Source organism: Perca flavescens, chromosome 7, assembly GCF_004354835.1.
Source record: "Perca flavescens isolate YP-PL-M2 chromosome 7, PFLA_1.0, whole genome shotgun sequence".
NCBI lineage: Eukaryota > Metazoa > Chordata > Actinopteri > Perciformes > Percidae > Perca > Perca flavescens.
This window is the reverse complement of record NC_041337.1, coordinates 20,984,508-21,006,801: the sequence shown is the minus strand read 5'-3', so window position 1 is coordinate 21,006,801 and position 22,294 is coordinate 20,984,508. Positions and strand designations below refer to the sequence as shown.

General features: G+C 39.5%; 1 protein-coding gene across 1 annotated transcript; it reads right to left on the bottom strand.

Annotated features, from left to right (window-relative positions):
• Nucleotides 1-7,579: 7,579 nt before the first annotated feature.
• gpr61 (G protein-coupled receptor 61) lies at nt 7,580-8,986 on the bottom strand. Its single transcript, XM_028582598.1, has one exon. It carries the CDS (start codon nt 8,984-8,986, stop codon nt 7,580-7,582), a length of 1,407 nt encoding a protein of 468 aa, XP_028438399.1.
• Between the last annotated feature and the right edge of the window lie 13,308 nt (nt 8,987-22,294).

Sequence of the window (22,294 nt, the reverse complement as noted above, 5' to 3'; positions counted from 1 at the left end):
ACCAAGAAAACGGCACTGAAAAAGGAAAATTGATGCGGCCCCCGAGGCTGATGGGAAATGTAGTCGCCTCTAAACTACTAGATATGCTCATTCTGCCTATGTAGCTTACATATTGCTAAGACTCGGACACAAATCAATATGTTCCTTACAAGCCTTCGGGAACTATGATGTCGTGTAGTTTCAAACAAGCTGAACACACACGTGCAGGTTTTCTCTGCAGTTTACATTCATTTACAGTCAGCAGAGTGCAGCAGGAGCTTTATGTGGAGTTAGAGCGCCTCCAGTGGATCTATAGCTGACCTGCAGGTGTATATTTTATAGCTCTATCCAATCTGCCCTTCATTGCTAATGACAACAAACGAAGTACTTCTTCGGTACAAAATGTCAGGTTCAGTTTCAATCTTTTGTCTTAATTTTAAAGTTTTTTTTTTGTCCCTGGTCACCTTACTATAGAAGTTCTATTGGATCTAGTGGCAACTTTGAGTCCATCAAACATGTAGATATGAACAGAAGACCAGCTAATTGGATTTCATGTGACATCATCGCACACTATGAGTAGCCTACTCTGAATGAACCTCACCAGTATTTATGTCCGACTGTGAACAAATGGATAGCGCACGTTTTATTTGGCATCATGTTACTATGACAAGAAACCTTTCATAACAGGTAATTCTGTTTTTTCTCTCCACATTGGCTTTAATGTCATCCTTTTCACAATATGTTTTATCCACCTTCTACACCTGTCAGTCATGTTGACATAATAGTCTTCTTTGTACAGTTGATAGGCCTACAGCTTTCTGGTTGATAATGCAGCTGTGAATCATACTAGTACCACTTCCTAATAAGGTGCACTTTAAATGTAGATAAGTAAAGAAGTTATTATGTAGATTTAGAAATTTAATTCCAAGACCAGTAAAGTCATTTCAAAATTGAATTTGCACTTGCTAATAGTGAACAGCTCATTAATTAATAGACAAATCAAAGGTCCCCACACCTCACTTTTTGAACCACTATATAGTAGCCCTATGTCTTTATTTATTACTTTATGTCTGTAACAATGATTTCTATCTTTGCTCCTTTTTCTCCAGTCTCCTGCTCCTCCTGCCAAACAAACCCATCAGCGCTGTCATTAGCAGGTTACAGAGGCAACAGCTGATTTCAGAGAAATCAGGATTTTAAAAGTAAGTGAAATTAATGTGATTGAGTTCTCTGATCTTGTGAGGGAGACCTTTCATTGCCTCTATACTCATTACTCACAGATAGTCTTGGTCTGGGAGCTTAAAACCCATTTGTGGCCGCTTAGATGATCCCAGCTCTATTTTTAGGCGTTTTTTTAGAAACACACCCAACTCATCCACTGAATCAAGGGAGTAACTTTGGGTCCACTTCTTGCGAGGCCATTTGCTTCATCATTGAACAAATTCTTAACGGGGGTTCTTGGGGTCCTACCCCCCCAGGAAATTTTGAGCACTTATTTTCCTGCATTGTGGTGAATCTTTCTGCAACAATTTGTTCCTTTTCTGCATCAGGTTATAGTGCACATTGTGTAGCGGATGTTCGCAGAACCGACAGTAGTAAAGCAATTTGTGATTCTCGCGAGATTTAGCGGGGCGCCACCTCCTAAACTTGCATTGCTGGTTTTCTCAGCAAAGTACCTCCCCTGCTTTGCTATCGGGATGATTCGCCCTACTACGAGTTTGTTTACCATCGAAATTAATTCAAAGCTGTTATATTAAAGTACAAATCTTGCATAGTGTGCCTTTAATTATGTAAAGGGAAACATTCTCCTGTGTTGTTCAAAACTTTCTGCAGATTCAAATCATCACATGTGTTTTAATGCAATATTTAGTGAATTGTAAATTACGCCTATGCACTGAATGACTATGCTCTGCACCCAGTGGCCCCCCAGAGTGACATGATGGTGGCATCTGTCCTTGAGCACTCTCACTGGGCGTGTCGAATCCCATCACAAAGGTCAGGCTGTTTGAACTGTTTCTCTGCGCTGCGGGAGCTGCCCTTCATGGCTCAACATGAAAGCTATGAGTCACTCTGTCCGATGGGGAACATCACAGGAGAGGTTTAGAAGATTAGGATAATAAGAAAATAGAGTATGAGCTGCAGGGTGGATGGTGGAATCTTTGTTTGGATTTTTCTGGTGAAATAACAACTGAAACTATATGAAAATACACTGTAAATCCGAACGTTCAAAGTACTTAAATAGATTAAGTAGTGTATACTCAAAGTTTTAGAAAAATTTCTACTAACTTAATTTTTTCTAGTTGGTGTAACGTGTTCTTCCTTAACTTAAAAACATAACTTAAGTACAACTTAATAGAATTGAGTAATAACATACTAATAATGATAAAGTCCTGCACTGTTGATTTTAACAAGTTGACTTTACTTAAAAAATGTATGGAAACTCACTGCCTTGAAAAAAGTAAGTTCAATGAACTTAGTAATAGTAAATTATTGCAACTTTATTGTTCTGAGTAAACAATACTTAATAAACTTATATTTTCTAAGTGAACACAGCTTGTTTATTCTGAGTAAGTAACACTCAATAAGCTTATACTTGTTAAGTGAAGACAACTTGTTTATTTTAAGTAAATGACACTTAATTAGCTCATGGTTTTTAAGTTAATCAAGCTTGCTATTTTGAAGTAAATACTTAATTAGCTCACATTTTTTAAGTGAGCACTACTTAATGTTACTGACTTGTTTTCTGGTTCAGTTTACACACTGTAAATCCGAACGTTCAAAGTACTTAAATAGATTAGTAGTGTATACTCAAAGTTTTAGAAAAATTTCTACTAACTTAATTTTTTCAAGTTGGTGTAACATGTTCTTCATTAACTTAAAAACATAACTTAAGACAACTTAATATAATTGAGTAATCACATACTAATAATGATAAAGTCCTGCACTGTTAATTTTAACAAGTTGACTTTACTTAAAGAATTTATGGAAACTCATTGCCTTGAAAAAAGTAAGTTCAATGAACTTAGTAATAGTAAATTAGTGCAACTTTATTGTTCTGAGTAAACAATACTTAATAAACTTATATTTTCTAAGTGAACACAGCTTGTTTATTCTGAGTAAGTAACAATCAATAAGCTTAAACTCATTAAGTGAAGACAACTTGTTTATTTTAAGTAAATGACACTTAATTAGCTCATGGTTTTTAAGTTAATCAAGCTTGCTTTTTCTGAGTAAGTAACACTCAATAAGCTTATACTTGTTAAGTGAAGACAACTTGTTTATTTTAAGTAAATTACACTTAATTAGCTCATAGTTTTTACGTTAATGCAGCTTGCTTTTTCTGAGTAAATAATTAATTAGCTCACATTTTTTAAGTGAGCACTACTTAATACTACTGACTTGTTTTCTGGTAAACTGAACCAGAAAACAAGTCAGTAACATTAAGTAGTGCTCACTTAAAAAATGTGAGCTAATTAAGTATTTACTTAAAAAAAGCAAGCTTGATTAACTTAAAAACCATGAGCTAATTAAGCGTCATTTACTTAAAATAAACAAGTTGTCTTCACTTAATAAGTTTAAGCTTATTGAGTGTTACTTACTCAGAATAAACAAGCTGTGTTCACTTAGAAAATATAAGTTTATTAAGTATTGTTTACGCAGAACAATAAAGTTGCACTAATTTACTATTACTAAGTTCATTGAACTTACTTTTTTCAAGGCAGTGAGTTTCCATACATTTTTTAAGTAAAGTCAACTTGTTAAAATTAACAGTGCAGGACTTTATCATTATTAGTATGTTATTACTCAATTCTATTAAGTTGTACTTAAGTTATGTTTTTAAGTTAAGGAAGAACATGTTACACCAACTAGAAAAAATTAAGTTAGTAGAAATTTTTCTAAAACTTTGAGTATACACTACTTAATCCATTTAAGTACTTTGAACGTTCGGATTTACAGTGTATAGCATAACCTAGAAATATTGATTTACAAACAATTAATTTCTTATGCACATCTAAATAATCTTGAATCCCTTCCTATTACCTCAATTTCTATTTCTATTATTATGCGTTTTGCATCATCAGATTTAAGATTTATATTTGAAAGCTATGGGAGGCAGAATTTAACAAATAAAACTTAAAGTAGAGTGAGTAGGCCTACTCCTCCTGCAGCTCTTCCTTTTCCTTCTCTGTCCAGCCCCTCCCATAAGGTGAGCATGCACCGGCTTCTTACAGTAACCTGTAGGAGTACAAGTCATTCATTTCATCCTTATGCCGTTATATAGCGGCATTTCTATCAGAATGGCCGTCCCGTTTTCTTTGTAAAGCTTAGTTAGCTACAGAAACATGAAATTGAATTAGCCGCAGCCGTGAGCTAGGGTTAGCAGAAGGCTGTCTGCCGTGTTTATGTTTCCTCTCACACCGCCTCTGTCGTGTCCTTCTTCGGATGGCAGCTGTAGGCACTGCCACGGCTTCGGCCTCTGCTCGTAGCAGGCTGCTGCCATCCGACTGAGGAGACGCTCTCCCGACTGTTTTCACAGTAAATGTCCGCTCCCTGGTAAATACACTGGACTACGTTTTTACTAAAGGGATGTGTGCACGCACAGCTGCATTTGTTGAACAGCCAATAGGAATCCTCTCTCTCTATGAAATTACCTGTGACTGGCCAAAGTCTTCCGTCACAGGCAACATTTTCTTAAGCCTGAAAACAGAATCAACAGGAGGTGCAGAAGTCTAATCTTCTCTCAGACCACTTGAATTACCATGTGCTATAAGATTATTATGGACATTTTGCCCAACAACGCCAAAAATAAAGTGCCTACCACAACTTTAAGGGATAATGGCTTTTTTTCACCCATTAGTGCACTTATTGAATCAGAATCAGAATCAGAAATACTTTAATAATCCCAGGGGGAAATTATTTTTGTTACAAAGAAAAGACTGAAAGTCCACAATGTTTTGTGCATTTAGTTGGGGTGATAATTATATGTAGAACCTGAAGTTGTAGTAGAAGGTGGTCAGTGCCTATGGGTGTAAGTTCAGTTATCGAGAATCGCTGCAACACACACACACACACACACACACACACACACACACACACACACACACACACACACACACACACACACACACATAGAAGGCAGGAGAGAAAGAGATGATTGATGGGATTGTTGTTCGACACAGTAACTATGACGGCAACAACAACAACCACAACACTCACGTTAATCTTCTTGCTGTCTTTAATGATTTCAACTGTTGGGTAAATAAAACACAGGGAAATCTTAACAAGGGAAAAACAAACCCTAATAATTAAGAATCCATCTTTTCAACTACAAAAAAGATATAAAATGAAATGAATATATTGATATTGATGATTTACAGTGAAAAAAACTATAGCTGACAATTTCAATGTCCATGAATTTTCGTGAAACTGGGATTGCTATCTGTCATTTTCTTCAGAACAGCTTACTTCTCCTCATAATCAACAGATGGTGGCAGATATAAAGTTTAGCATTTAATCAGATTGGTCAGGGCAATTTTGTTGCTACGGCAACTGAAATCCTGCTAATTAAATGGTGGATTCAATCACCTTAATAGGCTTTGTAATAACTCCAGACTGTGTGAAATATCACTAAATTTATTACAACATTTTACCATAAAGAGGAGATAATCAATCAGTGAGGAAGATCAATAAAGGTAGTTTTATGTTATTTTGTCATAAAATTGTATATTAATAATTCTTATAATAATGTATTTTTGTAGTTTTAATATTACCAATAAAAAATGGATGCATACTGTAGGAAATTGAGGATTATGGCAGTGATTTCATCTCACAATACTAAACCATCATGTTGACACAAAAGAAACATTTTTAAACAAGATGACATGACGACCCCATCTTAAAAACAGTCAGCAACAAAGTCATATAGCAAGAAAATTAAGAACAGTGTGTCTCCTCCTGACAAAGGGGCCTTTTTTTGTTTTGACTCCCAGCTAAATATGAACCACCCTGTACGCCTTGTGTTGGGTGTCTTGTGATCATGCCAACAGTCCGGTATGAAGCAGTCCAAAATAGATGAAGGCAGCAAAAAAGAGCAAGTATTAAAAGAGACAAACACGTGTTTAGTAAGAGATTTGTGCCATGTAATTTTCTTTGGAACATTTGTCACTGCTTGTGTGACTTGTGCAAACTGTTTGTATTCCACCTGAGATCAGAGAAAGTATCACCAGAGTCTTCCATGTTTCGCTAAATGAGGCCAAAGGCAAAGCTTGCCATGTCTGCATTGTCTCACCTGTGTGCTGCTGTGTAGCCACAACAAGACTGGTTGTTTGGAGCACAAACACAAGCGCACTCACACTGCTCTCATGTTTACCTGTAAACAGCACAGACAATCACGGGGTAAGGGGGACTGCTCGGTCGCGATGTCTGAATCTGTCGACATCCAGCCTCGTTTCAACAAACTAACAGTTTAACTGCGCTGTTAGCAGATGTTTAAAAAAAGCTTAAATCCTTAACCGCATCACTGTCACACTAATTAATCACAATGTTCTTTGAATAGAAGGGGTTGAAATCACGAGTCTACCAATGTGAGATGATTTTGGTGAGGAGGTGATAGCTGTGAAATAATCCTGTTCAATACAATGAACATTTCAAACGGAATGGCTCTGAATATTCACTCCTTTCTACTAAGAAAGCAACTACATTTTTTGCATTAATTCCTTGGTGTTATGAGAAGCTGTGCAAGTGAAAAAAATACACCTTGATGGAACCAGGATCCTAAACAAACCGGCAACGACAGCTACAATAACTTACAACCTTCTCTTTTACCTCTTCCTCATTTTCTTACGTTTTTCTTCCAACAGGCAGTTCAAAAAAATAACACTTTGTTGGAAATGAACTAGAGGTGCAGCAGGGTGGTTTTTATGGTTAGAGCATAATTTATATCAATAATAAAAGATTCCATAGGATAAAATGATAAAATTAAGTACAGTATTTTTGATGTGTTATGACAAATTTCATACTGTACATTATATTCTGATGGAGAACCCAACTTTTAATGACGAATGAATCAAGGAATGCATTCCAAAACTCACATTTATCTGAGCGTTTGTCTCAAAATGTTCATTTAATGGCTCTTGTTGTTTTCCATAAAGTTTGAAAACTGTGTCCCCCCTCTGCTCTCACAGAGTTTCAGCACTTCTTTATGTTGATGTGATGTTTGTCACACTGCTGACCCGTGATTAACACAACAAGGGTTTAGTGTCCATCTGCTGTAGTGGGAACTTAGCTTTAACATTCCACAGAAAAACAGCCTGTGACACTGTATGGCTCTCAAAACATGTAATGCTCCATGACTGTTGGGGATACGAGTGAGATGATGCACAAAATATATATTCAACTTTTTCTTTCTCTGAAACACAACTTAAATTCTTCAAAGATGTCACCATGTTTTGCATTTCACTGTATTTTGATCTTTAAAGCACTGTTGTAGCACTGTTGTCGTTCAACAAATTTTAGAAAATATGAGTAAAACTAAGTATATTTATTGAATTATATGTAGATGGCAAAAAAGACAGTACATGAGAGGTAGCTACAGCTCTGGTTATGTTTTGTAGTAGTTCTCTGATACATGTAGCTTATTGTTCAGCTGTTGCCGCTGTATGAACTCTGAGGTTTCCTCAAGGATCTGCCCTGGGATGTGGAAGTCAGCTGGCGTGTTCTGCTGAACAGCTGATTCCTGAAGGCCCTCAGTCTCTGGCTCCTCTGGGCTGGCTCTGCTATGAGAGTTGCAGGGCTCCTGATTGCATCCAGTGCCCTGAAGGAACTGCAAAAAGTTCTCCTCAATAGAGGCCTCGCGGCTGGGCAGCTGCTCCCCTTCGCTGGGCCCAGCCCGCTTGAAGAGGCAAGCCAGGTGTCGGCCCAGCTCCTCACGAATCTGCCGGTTCAGGCAGCCATAGAAGAAGGGATTGGAGGTGAAGCAGAAATAGCCAATCCATGTGACCACATCCTCCAGCTGGGCCAGAGAGGCGGGAGAGGTAGACACCACAGCCGAGTAGAGATGAAAGGAGAAATATGGCAGCCAGCAGCAGAGGAACTGTCCTCCCACTGCCACGAGGACCACCGCAGCCTTCCCACCACTAAAGGTCCTCTGAGGGGTGGTGCGGGCACCAGTTCCACCAAGGCTGGCCGCCATAGTGGAGTGGCTGCTGAGGGACTCGGACCGTTGTTGTGGTGTGTCCATCCAAGTGGGAAGCAGGCCGTGCTGCATGGCTGCTACCCGTGCCACCATGAACATGTTGCAGTAGACCACCAGAATGATCAGCACGGGGCACAGAAAATAGATAAATGTAAAGAAGACAATGAAAAGCAGCCGTGTGGTTCGGCCTCCCGTCCAGTGGAGGGAGCAGTGTCTCTGACCGTGAATGAGGACCGTAGGAGTCCCCACGCCCTGGTTCTCCTGGAGCAGCCATCCCAGGAGAGGCAGCACTGACATGACAATGGCTTTAATCCAGATTCCCACTAGTACCATCACCACCACCCCAACTGTCATCTTCACCTCATGACGCATGGGGTGGACGATATAGTAGTAGCGCTCCACGTTGATGGCACAGATGGTGAGGATGGCAGCGCTCACAAGACACACACTCAAGCAGAGGTAGCTCCGACACAGCGCCTCGTCCACAAGGATTCGGTCTGACAGCATCCCCAGAGGCATCAACACCAGCGCTGCCAGCAGGTCCACCAGACACAGGTGGAAAACGAAGGCAAACTTGCGCAGCTGCTGAGTTTTAGTGATGACAATCATCACCGCCAAGTTCCCCACCACTGCCAACACATCGATGATGATCATAGCACACAGCGCCAAGGACTGGTTCAGATCCACCCCACCTCGGATGTTGGCAACGGGTGGGGTCACGTTAGAGATATTCGGGTGCAGTGAGGCTGGAAATATGGGGAGGCCGGAGAAAGAAATGTTCCAGGAGGGGCTTGGTGTGACAGGGCGCTCCATGAGAGGATGGAATAAGGAGGAGAGAGTCCGCTAAATTTCACGGGCCCATCACCCATCCTCCCCTGTCATAGGGTGTCACTGAGAAGCTCAGGTGGTGGTGTCTGGCATGGCAGCTGGAGCTGTAGAGGCCCTGACACCTCGTAGACTTTAGCCTGGAGCACTGCAGACGATCAAAGGAGTTGAACCCTCTCCAAAAGTTGAACACTCTCCAAAATGACCTTCAGATGGAAAGATCTGAAACAAAAGAGAAGTCCTGCATTTAGAAGCAGGCAAGTCAAGGTTTTGTGTTAATTTTCACAACATGGCATGATGCGTTCATGAAATATAACACTGTATAATATATTTAGGTCACTAAATGATGAAAAACAACATCTAAGATAAAAGATTTTTTTTTGGAATATTATACGACCAAAACATTGATGGAATATTGGGTAGTAGGCTGTAGTCTGGAAATATGACAACTTGAAAGATTTGTCATCCCAAAAAACACCTAAATCATTCTTTGCTCAGCAGACTAAAGAGAAAATCCCTAAAAACCATCAATCTAATCTGTTGACAGAATGCTCCTCTTTTCTTAGTCCATCCACCCATAAAAAGACAAATCAAAGCAGACTTAGATGAATTCTAAAGCAATCTACTATTTGTCCAAATGGCTTTAAATGCAATCCTTTGCAAAAACATGCCATTTTTTATGTTTCTGTAATGCTGTGAGTTCTTGTGTTGCTCTTGTGCTATAGCTGTAAAACCATCAGACTTGATGCAGTCTGCACTAACTTGTAGCCTGGGTCATAATTTACTCCATATTTGACATCTGCACCCTCAGATGTGTTGTTTTCAGGGCAGCCGGTGCCTCAGGGAGAAGCTAAAAGCGCAGAGTGGACCATATGTCCCTCTTAACAGAGTCAAGAAGCAAACTGAATGAGCGAATAAACTGTGAAACTCTGCATTACAGAGCTCCCTTCTGTCTGAAGTGATGGGAGTAGAAGATCAATAAACACTTTTCATATTATTACAATCATGACATGAACAAATAAAATGTTAAGCTTCCTATGATGTTCTCATTTAGAAAATACATTTTGAAAGACTGAATACTCTTCTATATAAAACAGCTTCATTAAATTATAATCAAAAATTCATGTAAATGGTGGCAGAGCACCTTCAAGTGTTTGTGTGGCCAATGGTTTAGTCATGGAGAGGCCCTGCACTGTGTTTACTGTCATAACCTCACCTAGACACACTGTAAAAGCCGTGGAACGTGCACTAAGGCTTTGGTACATTTCCATATGCTGCACACCTGCATGTGCACTTTTTCCATGTCACGTATAACAGACTTCATCCCTGCCTGTTGTTTTCCTGCCCATGTACGCACATCTAGCACGACAATCACCTGGCAGATGCAGGCATACTATAGGTGGCCTTTACTGAATAGGTCAAAGGGTTATAGTCACCTTCAGCCCAATAAAATAAACAATAAACAACATCTCAGCTATGATGTCAACAACTGTGAAGCGGCCCTCTGGAGATTCTTCATCTAATCAGCATTGATTGTTTTATTGCTCTCTGTGTCTGGGGTAATTTTGTTGCTCTAAGGACCACAAAAATTGAAATTCTTGAACAAAGTCAATTATTATCACAACTCTGTTAAGTGAAATGTTCTAATCCCTCAAAGGGCCTTTTATTACTTGCCAAAAGGCCATTATAAAAAATACACAAACAGAAATATTAAAATAATAAAAAGAAAAACTAGGGACTAAGTGGCTCCATGCAGCACATCGTCCCACTCTGCCCGAGAAGATCCAATTTTTTTTAAACAAAGCTAGAATTTAAGGTTGCAGCGAAATCTCTCCGGCTGGCGGCTGGTAGCCATATGACCCAATAATATGCACATGACACAGTGTTTACTGCGAGGAAAAAACAAGCCTGTTGTTTTCTTTCACTCCTCAGCGGCAACAAGCAAGTGACAACCAGGAGTTTAAATTAGCATACACCTGTGTCCTTTAACATTGATACACAAAGATAATGTGAGGTGTGAGACGATGAAATTAAACACTGGCTCTAGTATCGTCCTCTTAAATCAGATTTTACTCTTGACCCACCTTTCCAGCAACTTCCATATATATATAAGCACACACACACACACACACACACACACACACACACACACACACACACACACACACACATCCCCCACACACTACGCTAACAGGACAAGATGTGTGGAGATGTGTGTGATGATAAGTCGGTAACATACCTCAGTCTGGAGAGGGCTGCTTCCTCCTCTGCAGGTTCACGGTCTACAGAAGGAGAGCCGACCTGTTTAGCTTTCTCTCCCCCACACACAGAAAACACACACTGACACTACACATCACAGAGAGAGAGAGGAGAGGGGCTCTGCTGTGCCTCCTCCTCACCTGGCCCCTTTCATCTCGTCATCAACTCATACCCAACCAAGCTGACCGGCCCCCTCCCCATCCCTCCAGACACACACACCTCCCTCCTCTCAGCTGTCTTCTAGCCAGGTCTCCGATTCAGGTAGGAGAGCAGGAGCAGCCTATGATGCACAAAGATTGGACACACACTTTCATACACACATGTACTTTCTCCGGCACACGCCCAGGGCAACTGCAGAGCCGTGCAGAGCAGACAGGCAGACGGCGGGTGGGCAGGCAGCACCCAGCCTCCCTGCTCTCCACTGGGTCTTAGTGTCTCACTACTTCTGGGCTCCTCATGAAGGGATGGCTCTGCTTTTCGACCCTTCCAACTAATCTTACATCAGGTCCCACTGTCAGGTGTAGAAGTTGCCAACAACTTGGAGAGAAAATCACCTTTATCCTCTGGATCAGCATTTCTCTGATTCTCTGTCTCCTTCTGCTCAGCTCCCCAAGATCTCCCTTCATGCACAATCCGGCAAAAGCCCTCTCACAAGGCTGCATTGTTGATTCGCAGAGAGAAAAAGAATCCCAGTGGTTAATGTTAATGAGCTGAGATTAACATTTACAAAAGCCCGGCCCACACAACATACATATTACACTTCCTAAACTATTCCCTGCCCTGAGGAATGACTTTGTTTACCACTGGAGTGTGATAAGTACAGTATATATATAGTATATATTATATATAGTATATAGTTTAAATATAAGCATAGTACTGTTGTTTAATCAAGCAAAAGTAGCAATGGTTCTGTTTTATATTATTTTGCAGAATATCTTTGATTTTTGGACTGTTAGTTGGACAAAACAAGACTGAATGTTACCTTGGTTTTAAAGAATTTGTTTTTTGGAAAAATAATCCATCGATAATGGAAAAAAAAACATTAGTTGGAGTCCTTGACAAGGGTCATCAAAACATCAGATGATAAAGCTTTAAAATCTTCAATGGAACTCAAATAATCAAGCTTGAGAGCTGTTTTATATATGTAACTACTTCCAACAAACAACACAGTGGAATACAAAAATAATCCGGTAAAACAAGATAGACAGACCAAAAATGTGTAGGCTGAAGCTGTACAGCTCATTATGCCAACTCTTCTTACAATGCACAACCTAGTTGGCATCAAAAGTAATATCAGACAAAAATATCTCAGGTTAAGTAATGTTCGGATCAATCTCAGCCCCAGAGATATAATTGGAGATATGAGGCAGTTTGGGAGCTTTTACAGTAGAACTTTATGAATATCATGAGATAATTAGTACGGAAATCCTGTGTTGTCCCTTTACATTGTTTCACGTCTGGGGATATCTCCTTTGCTTGAAAATGTTATTTTGGGATTAAACTGTTGTTAGAGGTTGGCCCACTGTTGCTGCCTCAGGCTTATGTCCTTTGTTGTTCTCTCCGTGAATCACACTTTTAGTAATCATGCCAAATGAGATGATTTGATAACAATGTGCTTTGGACACAGGAAGTAACCTTTCAATGTATTGAGGTGGCTTGTATCTGTCAACTCTACTCATTTTTTCATGTTACTGTATTTTACTGTGATCCCCTTTTTTATCCAACCCACAGTGTCTGGCCTTTATTTTGAGGTTTTCTTGTCTCAATTGACGCTCTGAAAATTGCTTATTCCTCCTTGTTTATTCCTCCCTCAGGATTTGCATTTCCCTTAATCAGTATGTGACATCTCGCTTTCATGCAGTATATTTCCTGAGGGCTTCATTTGTCAGTGGAAGTGCAGCTCCCCTGATTAGTTTATGAGTCAGTGCTTCTTATTACTGAAAAATCAATTAGTAAATTGAACACATTTTCAGTTATTGATCAAAATACGGTGTTACTGTTTGACAACGGTTACCCGACATGAACCTACTGCTGTTGTTTTTGGGTTGATTTTGTAACCTGGACAGTTTGATGATCTGCTGCTGCTGCTGCTGCTGCTGCTGCTGCAGTCGTTCATATGATCTGTAAGAAGAAGGCAGGATCAGATATTAAGTTTCCCCTGAAATGTATTTTAGCAGTAAATTAAAGGCAACTGATGAAAAATAATCCCCTTAGTGTTTTTATGTAAAATTATCCCAGATGTGATGCTAGCCTACTACTGAGGCGTTTTGAAGAAGGAAATGGAGTATAGAGGATTCTTTGTTTGTGTTGTTAATGCTCCACTCTTCAAATTATATGTATTCTGTGTGTGTGTGTGTGTGTGTGTGTGTGTGTGTGTCCTGTGACTGAGCTCGTGTCTGAGGTGTTGAACAGAAATAGCAGCTACTTGCTCATGCCAGCAGCACCAATCACAGGGGAGGGAACTACAATGGTTTCCATGGCAACCACGACTTCAGAACCCCCTCACCCCCCAATCTGCACCATCTCCACCCCCACCTTCATCCTACCCCCCCCCCCCCACACACACACACACCCCACCACCACCCCTCCAATCCACCCACAGCAGATAAGAAAAGGGCAACAACCTCAGAGCATAAATACACACACTCTCATACACACAGCATGCATTACCAGCCATTAGGATTGTTCAATGTGTTTAGCAACCATGTTGGGTCAGTGATTATTTTAAGCTTCCCTTTTCCCCTATTTAACTGAACACAGGTGGGATAATTCATGTTAAATTACAGCTGCTGATCTAATATTGTTTCCATTGTAATCTCAGATCTCATCAGTAGGGGGAGCTCTCACATTTAACACCTGAAATCCCAGAAACGATCCTTATTGGGCACATCAACAATTAAAAAGCCCACTGATAAATGCCCACAGAGCAGGACTTTTAATTACATTTATTTCTTTATAAGGTTGCAATGCAGAGCAGTGATCCCAAATAGATTTCTTAGGGTATGTTTAAATGTACAGAAATGGAAAGAAAGAGTGTCTCCAAATGCTGATCCACATGCTCCACTAACTCCTTTAAAGTTATTAGAGCATGTAGATCTTAACATATTTCATCCTGCCTAGTTTTAGTTTTTATTCTGCAGCACTGATGAAACAACCCCTGACACATTAAACACCCCAAAGCACATTCTATTTTAAGAAATAGGTATTTTACAGCAAAGATTTGAGTTTGATGAGTAAACATGAGCATGACTGAAATCTTTTTACAATAAACATCATAAGTACAATTTGGGATAGCTTGCTGGGGAGTCCTGGGACTGCCAGAGAACCAGTGACAGTAACTGGTTTGTGCCTTTTGATTTCCCAGACTAATGCATTGGAGTCCAAACAGACACAATTAGCAATCTCTGTTGGCTCCAGGTTGGCACTGTCATCCTCTGCACACACTGAGTCACTGATGAGGGCCAACGCTCCGGGCTGCTGTCTGTCTGGAGACACATAATAACACTGAACCTAAAATATGGAGCCAAGACTTTAATAATAATAAAAAACTGAGTATGTTGGCCTCTTGCAGGCATTTGAGTTCTTGCTGCTGATTCTAAAGTGTCATTTTATTTTTTATTTTTCAATATGTTTCAGATTTGAAGTGATGCTAGTGACTCTATTACTGACTGGAAAAATACGCAAAAAAAACGTACCGCCTCAAGCCCACATACGCTCGATGACTCTTTTAAGTGTCACACTTTTTATTGTGAGAACATCATGACTCCTCTTCAAGTTACTGTTTTTTATTCACTTACCGACCGTAACTAGTTTCATGTCATAGGACTGATTCACTTGTTAATTTCTGATTATCATAACAATGTGTCTTACCAGTGAAACTAGTGAATAACTTTTTGATGTTGTTGTTTTTGCATTTGTAGCATCTGGCTGGTGGTGCAGTGAGGTGAGATGTCCTTGGTTGAGTCACTAATGGCCTACATGGGCTTTGCTGTGCTTTACACTGCGGCAAGACACAACCTTCATCTGTGAGAAGCACACACAGCTCAGAACGATTTAAATGGACCTGGTGGACCAGAAATACAGTAGGAGATAACATAATATAAAGTCTTTCTGTTATTTTGGCCATACCCTGTATGGACAGTACATGGGGGGATCAAAATAACAAGGATTATCCTGCCTGTAAGGGCCAAGCAATCAAATAAATACCTTTTTAAACCCACTTACCTTTATTTTAAAAAAGTACATTAAAAAATACGTTAGTACAAAATAAAACAAAATCATGAAACAAGAATAGCGAGGTTCCATTAAAGCATTTGAGGTTGTTTTACATAATCAAGGTTTCAAAACATGCAGAAAAAACTATCTCAGGCACTAACAAGTTAAAATGTTTGAATTAAAACATGGCCAGAAACCAATATATATTAATATATAACAAATTAATTTTGATTCAAAAGCAAGTCTTCATCAGCCTATTTAGAAATTATAAAAATAGTTAGATGAGAAACTTGATACCACTCTCATAACTATGTTGCATCACACTCTTCTCTCTCAGTCCTGAGCAGCACATTAATTTATTATTTTACTGTTTTACTATCTTTCATGAAGTAACAAAACCTCTATATGTGGATGTTTATTTCTGTAACAACTTCTTGTGAGAGCAACAGTCACATATGCTTGCTCTTGAGGGAATTACTGTAATTGTTGGGCTTTTGGAATTTATAGAGTGTGGTCTAGACCTACTCTATCTGTAAAGTGTCTCGAGATAACTTTTGTTATGATTTGATACTATAAATAAAATTGAATTGAATTGAATTGAATATGATTTAACATACAAACAGCAATCTCAAAGGATGTCCCACAGCCACAGTCTAATTTTCAGAGAAACCAATCAGTGCAGTCAGTCAGTTGATTAATGGCTGTAACAGCAAGAAGAACCGAGGCCCATCATACATCACAAGTGTCTTCTGTCCTGATAAAACAGAATATTTGCATTTATATTCTGGACCCTCTTCCTTGCTCACATCAGGACACTTGAACTCAGTAGTTTTAGATGTAACATCAATATCCACCATACAGTACATATGAACACTCAGCCTTTTGATAAAAGTGCATTTACTGTCTGCACAGTTGACCCGAGATGTATCTTCACTTAGCCATGCACCTTTCAGTTATTGATTTTTCCATTTTGTTATTATGGGAGTCAATGTAATCTGTAACTTTTTATTTTTCATAAGAGGATTATTCTCTTTCTCTCCATAGAGAAAATGTTTAGTTACATAACAAATGAGCTCATTCTTTTAAACAAATAACCTTATGTCAATTTAATAAGATTATTTTATCATTATACTGCAAACAGCAACATGGAAATCCAACTTTATTTAAACTTTTTTTTTATTGTGGTGGTTCAATAAATCCATTTCAATCTGCCAACTCATTAAATAATGTATTATGTGAATACAGAATATGTACAGAGTTGGTGTTTGCATGTGGACTCTGACCTCGTCTTTCCCAGCAGGCTCAGCCTGCAGAGATTGGGCAGAGATTGGGGGGTTTATTAAAGGTGCTCTAAGCGATGTTGGGTGATGTTAGTTCTTGTTGACGTTCAAAGTATTTTCAAACAAAATGAAGACTAGCTCGCTCCTCCCTCCTCCTCATACTGTTCCCTCCCTTCTGTGCTTAGAGGTTGGCCCACTGTTGCGCACTAACCCCCCAAAATTCTTCTTGTCCGTTATTGGCTGACCACTGGAACACGGTTTGTGTATGTTTGCATGGTCCAGGTTGGACCACTTTGTTCTTGTTGGCGTGTGTCATTGTAGACACTAGGCTGTCTACAATGACCGCGTTTTTTTACAGTGTGTTCAGGGGACCGGCAGCTCGCGGATAGTGAGGAGATGATTGCTGTATGTGACAAAAAATGTTGTAGCCTAAAAAACTCATGACATCACTTAGAGTACCTTTAAGGTCAGAGTCTGCAGGTGATGCAGGAGTGGCGGGTGGATGGGACTATTATTAGAACATTAGCTGCAGTGAAACAAGGCTAAAAGCCTACCAAGCTAGCGGCTCTGTGAGGCTCAAATGTTTGGCAGGTATAATGTTTATCAATGTTTGCCATCTTACTTTAGCATGTTACTGTAACATTTGGTTGATTAGTGCAAAAAAACAAACAAAACAAGTACAGTTGAGGCTGATGGGAAAAATTATAATATTGTAGGCCATATATCACTTATGGAAATCAGTTATTACGTGCTTTACGAAGAGAAATTATAATGCAATTAAATAATTAAAGTGAAACCTGTGATTTTTTTTTAGATGATTAGTTTAGCAAGTACTTAGTTATAAACCAAAGTCTTAGGCATACAACATTTTGACCTAATGATTGAGAGATGAAAAAGGACCCATGTCTGTACACAATTTCATGACAATCTATCCAACTGTTGTTAAGATATTTTCGTCTGGACCAAAGTGGTGGGCAGACCGACCAATTGACATTTCCATCCCTACCAACGCTGCTAGCTAAAAAGTTGACGTTTAAGAGAAGAATCTTTCAAAACTTTTCCATTGTAATTCCTTTCTTGCCGTGTGACTGCTATGGCAACAACTAGAATTACACTATTTCACTCTCAGTAGCCATGTTTCTATTCAATTGTCAAGCAAATTTTAAGCAAAAGTTTTAAATGTTGCAAAAAAGAGATGCGAATTAGGCGCATTTCCATCAACTGGTTTGGAACAAATAGGATACGGTGTAGTTTCGTCAGAAGTTGCCGCTATAGGCTACGCATGACTGTAATCCGCCAGTAATTAATAAAAAATAATTAAAGCTGCAAGCAGCGTTGGACAGGCCCTCGCGCTTCTGTGCGCGTTGGGGTTACTGGCGGACGCCACTTCTTGTGACCGTGCACATGCGCGGCACTCAGACACCGCAAATCGTCACCAATGAAAAGGGAACTCCCTGCTGAGTTCAATGATACCTCACACAAGACTCTACATCATACAGTTCAATAGCTGTGAAAGGGGGCGTGGCCAAAGCATAGGGGTCGGGGCAAACCTTTACCAATAAAAAAGGAAGTCTCTGCTGAGTTCATTGATACCTCACATAAGACTCTACCTTAAACGGGTCACCAGTTATGAAAGGGGGCGTGGGGTAGGCATAGGGGGGCGGGCCAAACCATGACCAATGAATAAAGAAGTCTTTGGCCTGTAGATGTCCTCAGGCCTGGACCCTTGTCAATCGTGAGAAATTTTGGGCAGATACAACAACGCGTGTTAAGTTTTGTGTCCATCGGAATAGCTGTTGCCAAGATACAACCACTCCTGTTTCGACACCCACCTACAGGAAGTTGGTCCTGGTACAAATTGCGCATTGTTTTAGCTATAAAAATTCTTTTGATAACTTTTTGTCACAAGGATAATGCAAGGACAATGCCAATCAGACTCACGCCCCAGGACAAGTTACACAAAGTAAGTTTCCCATACATCAATATTTTGCTTACTATTTCAAAAACTTTAAACAGTGCCATCTGATGGCCAATTTGACCAAGTTTGGCACAGATGCTAAACCAGCCATGAGGAACAACACTGTCAAGTTTCGAGGCAATCAGAATAATTTTTGCCAAGATAACGCAACTTCCTCTTTGGACATGAAGTTGCTATAACTTGCGCATTTTTTCAACTATCAAAATTCTTTGGATAACTTTTCGTCATGAGGGTCAACAGATACTACCTGCAAAAATTCAAGAAGATTGAAATCACGGTCTAGGACGAGTTCGAAAGAATGTAAAACACATGAAAATGCATAAATTAAAAATGTCCGCCTTCCAGTTGGGCGGAGCTAATGAAGGCAAATGTGAAATATGTCCATAATGATTACAGCAATATGTGTATTAAATCTGGTGAAGATTGGAGCAATTATGTCCACGCATTAGGGGGCGCTATGGAGCCCGCTTACAGGTATGGGCCAAATCGCTGTAGAGTCTCGCAAAGCTTCCAGGTGTTTATCTTGGCGCCAATTTTTGTGAGTTTTCATATATATTGAGGCCGTCAAAAATGTGCCCAAGGGCTAAAACCAATTAGGGTCCCATAGGCCACGCCCACTTTAACTAATAAGTACCTTACTGTAGGGGTGGCCTCCGGATTGGCCCTGCTAAATTTTTATCCTATAATAATTCTTTGGATAACTTTTTGTCAGGTCGGTCTGGAGATGATACCTGCCAAGTTTCGTGCAGATCGGTCACACGGTCTAGGAGCAGATCGGCAAAGTAGGTTTTCAATAAATTGTGATTTTTCATGCATAAAAGTCTAGGCGGAAATGCACTTTCGTGCTCGGGCCTTAATTAAAGCTGCAAGCAGCGATGAACGGGCCCTCGCCTTCTTGCAGTCGGGATTACTGGCTGATGCTGCTCCTTGCGGCCTTTCTAAATATGCATAAAAATATGTGAATGGAAACACGGCTACTGTCATATTTTTCACTTGTTTCGAAGAAAACAAAGCTGTGACCAATGAGGCTTAATGGCATGTTAAAATTTAATTTTACATGGTCATATTTCATGCAAGGCAGTTCAACGATGTCAGATTTAAAACAGCTTAAAGGCCACAGACTGATTAGTGAAATAAAGAGTTTTTGTGTGTTAATATCTCACTGGCTCACACTGCACAACCTTTTCTCTCTGGTTTGACAGCTGATGAATAAGTATTACTCACCCCAACTGTCCAAATGAACATTAGGTGACAGAAATAGTCATGACATACATATTTATGAGAACATCAAAACTGCCAGAGTTAAAAAGTGAAACATTGCCACAACAAACAACTTGCCATGTCTTTAGTACAGTTTGTGAGCTTTTCACTCAGTCACATTACATTACATCACATTACATTAAAACGTAATTCTATCAGTGGTGCTGCTGCTGGTCTTTTCTCTAGAAACCAGCTCCTATGAGACAACTGAAATGAAAACCATCAGCATCAAGTGAGGTCTGCCGTCAGACACCAGTACAGTATATACAGTAGCTTTTTTACTCTCAGTCCTCATCTTTTCCCTCCACTGCCATCTTGCTCATGTCTTCTGTCCTCATTAGAGCCAGCCAGAGAGAGCCGAGTCCTGCAGGCGGGATGTTGTGAAATCAGACAGATGCTGCAAAGTTAATAATGCAAGCCAGCTGTCAGAGTTCTGAAAGCTTAGGAAAGCAGCCTTTAAGCTAGTCAGGCACTCAGACACAGTGGTTCAACAACCTTAAACACATTTTGACTTCAGCCACAGAGCACATGCACAAATTTACAGTACAATTTCTTTTTTTTTTCGAAACTGCAAAATACAAACCTGCGGAAAAAAGCAAGAGCAACATTTTGGGAAACAGCCTACGCTTATTTGCTTTTTTGCCAAGAGTTAGATGAAAATGTTGATATCACTCAAGTCTTGAGAGTGGTATCAATCTTCTCATCTAGTAAATGAGTGTATTTCCCAAAATAAAAAAATCTATTCCTTTAACTCAATGCAGCAATCCTCAGATGGCACATGAAAATATACCTGCACACACACTTCTCTTTTATTCTAAATGGTCACAATGTTTTCACCACAAATGCCTTTTCTCACAAAATATGCAGAAACAATCATATATCATATATCAATAATAGACAAGAAACACACTGAGGATCAGTTTTCTCTCTATGGTTTCCGACAGTAATCTCTAAGTGCTACAATTGGCTGCAGTTCAAATATACCCGGAACAAGTGAAAAGTGTAATCTACTTCCTTCTGGCCTTATTAACCTTTATTGCACATGATCAAAGACATTATCTCTTCTCTGTTAAATGTAGTGACTGAGCTTTAATCCACATTCACATATAACAATATATTATGTGCAATCAATCAATAATGCTACAATATTTTTCAAACTAATTATTTATTATCATAAAAATAAAATTTCTATGTTATTCTTTTCCATATATCTCGCAGAGACATCATGTGTATTATACTAAAAAAAAAATTAAATCACAAAAAAAATAAGGAGCTTAACTCAAAGCCTTTCAAATGTGTTTCAAGCTTGAGCACAAATTACAAAATAATAATACTGTAATACAGTATTCATGGCATGGAAAATAAACATTGTGCATGTGTAGATATGTGTGTTCGGCAGATTATGGAAAAGGACAAAGGTTTTCTATTTCTGACAACATAAGCAAACTAAGACGTGTTTCTTTTACAGACAAATCAGTAAAAAATAAAACTCAGAAGTGGAAATCCATTTACAAGGTCACAAAGAGGACAGTCCCAGTTAAGTGCTCAAGGGCACCGTATCGTCTGAGAATCACAATGTTTTCACTGTGTTTGTGTAAGAGGAAGAGGTTTGTGAGTTTTGTTTGTACTTGTCACTGAGCACACAGCTCTGTGGTAATGACAGCAGAAACAGGATGGAATTGTAATAATGACCCTGCATTAAACCCCTGTTTCCCAGAAGCTGCCACACACTCCAGTACAAAGAGCAGAGAGCTGTGATTAATAGAGGCCACAGAAAGAGAAGTAGAGCCTTTTAAATCCCTTAAAGCTCGCCACAAGGCTGTTCTGAAAGCTGAAGATTATTACAGACTGACACAGGCACAAAACAAATCTGTTTAATTTACAGTAAAGCTCTCTCTCTCTCTCTCTCTCTCTCTCTCGTGATCCCCAGAGCGACTGGCTTTTTCTCTTGATTGTTGTTTTGTTTGCAGTGTGTAGGATGCCCCTGGACCCTGGATAACCATTATCATGACACAGATGTCAGGCAGCAAATCTGATGGGACCACGGTTGCAGTAGCATTGTAACTTTCCAAATGAGTCACTTGATGACTCTGAAGGCGAAAGAAACCTTAATTTAATCACTGTGAAAAGTACAAAGAGAAAACAAAAGGAACAGGCAAAAGAAGTATTCAGAGAAGTAAAATTAGCATGGTGTAAAAATATTCTGTTACCAGCAAAAGTCCTGCACTTAAAATGTGAGTTAAAGTTGCTCTAATAAATATTTTTATATCAATAATGGATCAAATTACCACATTTAATGTGAAA